The 5,915-nt window shown below is 64.7% G+C and overlaps 2 protein-coding genes across 2 annotated transcripts; both read right to left on the minus strand.

The window, feature by feature from the left end:
- Positions 1–384: 384 nt before the first annotated feature.
- Positions 385–3,373, minus strand: MNEG_9065 (hypothetical protein; the record flags this gene model as incomplete). Its single annotated transcript, XM_014042464.1, has 3 exons — positions 385–1,020; positions 2,277–2,921; positions 3,137–3,373. 3 exons carry the CDS (start codon positions 3,371–3,373, stop codon positions 385–387), a joined length of 1,518 nt encoding a protein of 505 aa, XP_013897918.1.
- Positions 3,374–4,362: 989 nt separating this feature from the next.
- Positions 4,363–4,605, minus strand: MNEG_9066 (hypothetical protein; the record flags this gene model as incomplete). The annotated part of the gene is made up of 1 exon (XM_014042465.1): positions 4,363–4,605. One exon carries the CDS (start codon positions 4,603–4,605, stop codon positions 4,363–4,365), a length of 243 nt encoding a protein of 80 aa, XP_013897919.1.
- Positions 4,606–5,915: the final 1,310 nt, after the last annotated feature.

The following is a 5,915-nucleotide window of genomic DNA, read 5'->3' on the forward strand; positions in this document are numbered from 1 at the left end:
ATATAACACACAGCAATGGTCTCGCTTAGCCGCAAAAGCGTGGGATCACCGCCGCCCTGTGATCTGCAGCAGTAGCGGCGGCGGGGGCAGCAGCGGCGGTGGCGTGGGCGGCGCTGGCAGCAGCGGCAGTGGCAGTGGCAGCGGCAGCGGCAGCAGCTGCGGAGATTCCAATCTTTCAAAATCGTGTTTGCGTCGATGCTGGAGGGATTAGGATTAGGATTAGGATTGTGCTGGAGGGATGGCAGTGCGTACGCCCGGCTGCTGGAAAGGAATCAAGGGCTGTCTAGAGGAGGTCACAAGATGTTGAATCATATGGAAGTCGCTGCTAACAACAAAAGGCGTGCTAGCAAACAACCTCTTAATTAGAGAGCTGTTGGCAGCACGCTAATCACGCTCCACCTTTGCAGCCGCCTGCCCCGCACGCCGCGCCTGCTCCTCACGGCAAGCGGCTTTGTGCGCCGGCCAGTGGCCCTTGTAGCACGCGTCAGAGCAGAACCACGCCAGACGGCAGCCGCGGCACAGGTGCAGCCGCGCCCCCGCGGCGCCCTCCGCCGTGCTGCACGCTGCACACACAGCGTACTGCCGGCCGCCCGCGACGCTGCCGCCGTGCAGCTGGCTTGGCTGCACTGCTGCTATTGCTGTGGGAGGTCCTGAAACTCCCCGCTGGCGTTGATCGACCACCTGCTGCTGCTGCTGCCGCCGCCGCTGCTGCTGCTGCTGCTGCTGCTGCTGCTGCTGCTGCTGCTGCTGCTGCTGCTGCTGCTGCGCCTGCTCAGATTGCTCCTGCACTGGTAGCTGCTGCTGCTGTTGCTGCTGTTGCTGCTGCTGCTGCTGCTGCTGCTGCTGCTGCTGCGGCGGCGGTTGCTGCTGCTGCTGCTTTTCCTGCTGCTGCTGCGCCAGCCTCGCCTCCTCAACCGTCAGGCTCAGCATCTGACGCCTAGAATGCAGGTGCGCCAGCGCGTCTCGCGCCTCCTTCTCAACCAGCGCCGCACGCGCTGCCACCCCCTCTGCGCGAGCACCCTGCGAGGCCCAATGCAGCAGGGACTGCAGCGCCTGCTCTGCACGGACAACGTGAGCCCCTTGCGCAGCTGCCGTTTGCCCTCCCTGCGGGGTGCACTGAGCGAGGTCGCTGCACTGACTGCTCTCCGCGCGGGCCCTTTCAACGCACTGCCCGCGCCCGCCGTCGCGGCCGCAGCCAAAGTTATTGCCGCCGCCGCCGCCGCCGCCGCCGCCGCCGCCGCCGACGCAGCAATCTGCCCACTCCCTCGCCGCCCACGCCTCGACGTCCCACAGGATGTCCGCGGCTGTCGCTGCGATGTCTCCCTCTGAGCACGTGTAAGTGCTCTGGGCGGCGAACGAAAGCGCCAAGGGCGCGGCGGCCAGGTCTCCCCTGCAGCTCGAACTGAGCCTGCACAGCCGGCCGATCAAGCAGACACCTTGGCAGAATGGTGCGTACACAAGCGCCGTCCAGATGCGCCACCGCAGGCCCGACTCATCCGTGCCGGCCGCCACGCTGGCCTCCTCCCACGCCGACGGATGCTGCCCGCGCTCGCTACCGTAAAGCAGCACTGCGAGTGCAAACGCGACGTCGGCGATGTTTTGGCCGTCAAGCAAGGGAAGAACCAGCGCACTCGCCAGCAGCGGCGGCGCGCCGAAGCGCCGCAGCGCGCCCAGCCATGCGCCGCCCTCGCCGTCGCCGCCGCCAGCGCCTCGTCCTGCCCCACTTCCGCCGCCGCTGCCACTCCTTTTGCAAATCATGTCTTCCGTTTCAGCAACCAGCGCCATCGTGGCACACACATACGAGTAGGTCATGTCTGTGCGCCCCTTGCTGTAGGCGCTCGCCATGCGGACGGCGCCTGTCCCCCGCGCCGCCGCAAGCCACGCGCGCGCCACCGCCACAAGCGCCGCCGCCGCGCCAGGCATCGCGGCAATGCAGCTGGGCCGCAGTTGCCCATGGTAAACGGTGGCCGAGTCCGCACGCGCAACATGCCACAGCGCGCGGGAGGCTGCAATGAGCGCTGCGTCCTCATGCTTGTCCTCCTCAAGCAAGCAGGGCTTGCTGCAGCCTCAGCGCTGTTGACAGCGGTGCGGCGGGCGGCGCGGCTGAGGAAGGCGAGAGCATGCTTTGCGAGATCCCTGCCGCACGCGGCGGCGACGGCGGCGCCACGTTCAGGGGCGAGAAGGCCTGCTATGCCAGACCACACTATAGCCTGGGTTTCCGTCGTCGTGTCTGGGTGCTGCGCGTGCGCCGCGAGCGGCGGGAGAACGGCTGGCACGCACGCCAGCAACTCGGCGACGAGCGGCGCGTCCAAGTCCGGCGCGTCGCCGAAGCCCAGCAGCAGCGCGGCCAGCTGCACCGCAGGTTCCGCGCGCACCCCGCCCTCCGCGAGGCGCGTCCGGACGACGTCGGCGAACAGCTGCGCGAAGCGCGGCTGCGACACCGTCCACGCGGCGATCGCGATGAGGGTGTGGGCGTCGGGCTGCAGGAGGCCCACATCAACATCATCTGCGGCGTCGATGAAGACGTTTGCCAGGCTCAGGAACGGCGACAGAGGGTCCCTCTCATGCAAGGGTGGCGCCTGGAGCTCCACCAGCTCGCGCGGCAGCAGCCCGGCGCGCAGCAGCGCCTCGGGGGCGCCGTGCGTCTGGAGCACGGCGGCGGCGGCGGGCAGCGCGGCGTGGGCGTCGACGTTAAAGGTCTCCCAAACAACCTGGTTGAGCAGCAGCACGCGCGTCCGCCCTATCAACCCAGGGGGGCCGCCTCCATCGGCGGCGTACGCGCTCACAGCACGCGCGGCCGCGTCCGCGCGCGCCGCCGCGGCGGCGGCGGCGGCGGCGCAGGCCGGCGTGCGGAGGGCGTGGTACCCGCGGCTGCCGTGGGCTGATGAGGAGGGGATCAGCAGATAGTCAATGACGGACGCCTGTGATGGAAGTACGGTTCAGGAGCATGTCTTATGCGATTGACATAGAGAGGGGTTCAACCAGAAACACTGCCAGGAGACGGTTTGGATGTGGATTTCGCAAGGCATGAAATCCCGTCAATGACTGGGCGATGTCTCAATCCCCGTCACACGGGCTGCTCGTATGTGTGCATCCGATCAGGGCGCGGGGCGCCGTGAGGTGCGGCGCCGCCCACCTCCAGTGTGCTGGCACTCCTATAGGCGGCACTCCCTGGCGCGCCGCCGCAACGCGCAGGCAGCGAGTCCATGACCTGCACAAACACTGCAGGGCTGATGAAGTCTAGACCCTCGCGAATGTTCTCGACGGTCTCATTAACTTGTTTTCTCAACTTCTCGTCCAGGCGCTCCAAGGCCGCGGCGTTCCGCTGACGTACTGCCAGTGCGCTCGCGATCTCGCCCAGAAGGCGGTCCATGGTTGATGAGGAAGGTTGAAACAACAAATACAACGATATTTGATTGTGCTGGTACCTCCAGCGCTTTGCAGAGCACTTCAAGGCTTGGCCGTGCAGGAGCGTCGCTGTCATTCTGGTTGCTGTTGCCGCGCCCGCGCGACACTGACTGCGCGGCTCATGAATGCGCCGCTTCCAGGCGGCAGACCTTGGACGTGTGTAGCAATACCGCTTCAGATCGTGATGCTATGATTATAGCTGCGCCAGGCAGGCAAACATATCCGTGGCTGCTGGGTGCTTTTCCCATGCAGCACCAGTGGCTCACACGACAGCCCAGTAGCTCACCCCCCTGACAGCCCAGTTGCACACCCCAGGCGACCCAGTGGCACACCGGCTGAGGAACCTTCCTTTGAGGGCCCCTCAGTGTTGGGACGACCAATTGGTGTGCACGCGCACGCCCTATGGACGCCATTGAACATGGCCGCCTGCCAAGACCACCCGCGGGTTGAAATGTCATAAATGTGACCTACTGTCACAGCAACGAATCAGAGGATGGCTTACACGCCTGATATGAATGTGCTCACTCACACCACGGCCGCAACAAGTGAGGCGGCCTCAACGCGTCAGCCGCTGCAACTCATCACTCAAGCCGGTTGGCGCACACGGGTGGCCACAGATGCCGCCTTGCAGACATACAGCAGTGGTCTCGCCGACACAGCCGCCAAAAGGGCGTGGTCACGATTGCCGCCCTTTGATCTGCAGCGGCAACATCAGCGGCGGCAGCAGCTGCAGCTGCAGCAGCAGCAGCAGCAGGAGCGCCGGCAGCAGCAGCAGCCGGCAGCAGCAGCAGCAGCAGCAGCAGCAGCAGCAGCAGCAGCAGCAGCAGCAGCCGGCAGCAGCAGCAGCAGCAGCAGCAGCAGCAGCAGCAGCAGCGCCAGCAGCAGCGGCAGCAGCAGTGGGACAGGCCCGCCTATGGTTCCTTTGAACCCTAGACTAACCTAAGCCCCTAAAGCCTACTCAAGGTAGGGGGAGTGCGACGAGTAGAGGCCGCGCAGCACGTCGTGGCGCGTCACGATGCCCACAACCCTGCCGTCCTCTGTGACTGGCAGCAGGTTGACGTCGTTCTTGAGCATCAGGCGCGCCGCGTCGCTCATGGGGGTGGAGGGGGTCGCGCTGACTAGGCCGTCTTTCGCCATCGCCTCGGACACCTGGGCGGTCGGGTTTCCGGGTGGAGGGGGGCGGGGGTTGGTTGACATTGAGACTTGTGGTCAAGACAGACAAGAAGAAGTTGATGCGCGCGGTCGATTGGACGGGCGGCTTGGTGGGGGGTATAACAGACGTTGGGTGACGAATCAAGGAGGGCGAGGAGCCCAGATGGGGTCTTGTGAGAGGGCCGCAAAAGCAAGCCGCCCGCTGCGTCGGCTGCCGTCCTGTACGCTCGCAGTGCTCCTGTCGAGAGGCCGCCCGTTTGCTTCGAGCTCAGCGCCTGGAACACGGAACGCTGTTCAGGTGCTGTGCCCGGACGAAACTCCCGACGCCCCAAGAAGAAAGGCGTGGCAACGTCTGAAGATCGTGCAAAGCAGCGACAAATAAGCTCAAAACCGCCAGCCTTTGCCAAATCCCTGGTGCCACCGCCTCAACGGCGCAGGTGCCTGGCTGCTGCATTTTTGAACGCTCGACAATCAACCCCCTGAATATACCAAAATAGTAAATGCTCATACATCAGAATGGCATCTGGAGCCCCGCGCCTTCATCGAAGGCGCCGAGCCCTGGCGCTCCCCTCACCCGCGGCTGCCTCAGGGCGGAACAAACATTAAAATTTTGCACCCCATCCTGCATCAGCCTCCTGGACCATTGCCTTTGCCCGGGCCGGATGGGCAGCAGGGCGCAGGAACCCTGGAATGCCCCGCACCACATCAACCCCAAACTCCGAAGGTCGACACTTCCCTGCGCGCCGCGTCCCCGGGTGCGTCATGAAGGCTAAACGCACCCATGGCTGCCGCGCGCAGGGGCATAGCAGTCCCGAAACCCGTCAAGTCAGACCCCTTCACCCTCAACCTTCAGCAGGCCGTTTTTGGCCTCTTATTTGAAAGAGTGGTTGTCCCTAAGCCAAAACGCGGCCTCAACCAACCCTGTAAAGATCCCTGAGCCCTCACCGAGCCGGCCCACCGTCCTGGCCAGGATCTTGTGAGCCTCCTCCCCAGAGGCTCACTGGTTGTCCCTGAGCCACAACGGGGCCATGGCAAAAGCTGATCCCTAAACCCTAAACCCTGAACCCTAAACCCTAAAACCTGATAAGGCCAGGCCAGCCCACCGTCCTGGCCCGTATCTTCTCAAAGGCGTGGTTATCCCTGAGCCACACCATGGCAACGGCAAAACGTAATCTCTAAACCCTAAACCCTGTACATTTGAACCCTGACCAGGGCGACCCACCGTCCTGGCCAGGATCTTGTGAGCCTCCTCTTCAAAGGCGTGGTTGTCCCTCAGCCACACCGTGGCCTCTGCGAAGCCGATGAAGATCGGGGGGATGATGAAGTGGTCCTGGGGGGCGCCCGCGCCCTGGGGG

This window comes from Monoraphidium neglectum (genome assembly GCF_000611645.1).
Source record: "Monoraphidium neglectum strain SAG 48.87 unplaced genomic scaffold scaffold01808, whole genome shotgun sequence".
Classification (NCBI taxonomy): domain Eukaryota; kingdom Viridiplantae; phylum Chlorophyta; class Chlorophyceae; order Sphaeropleales; family Selenastraceae; genus Monoraphidium; species Monoraphidium neglectum.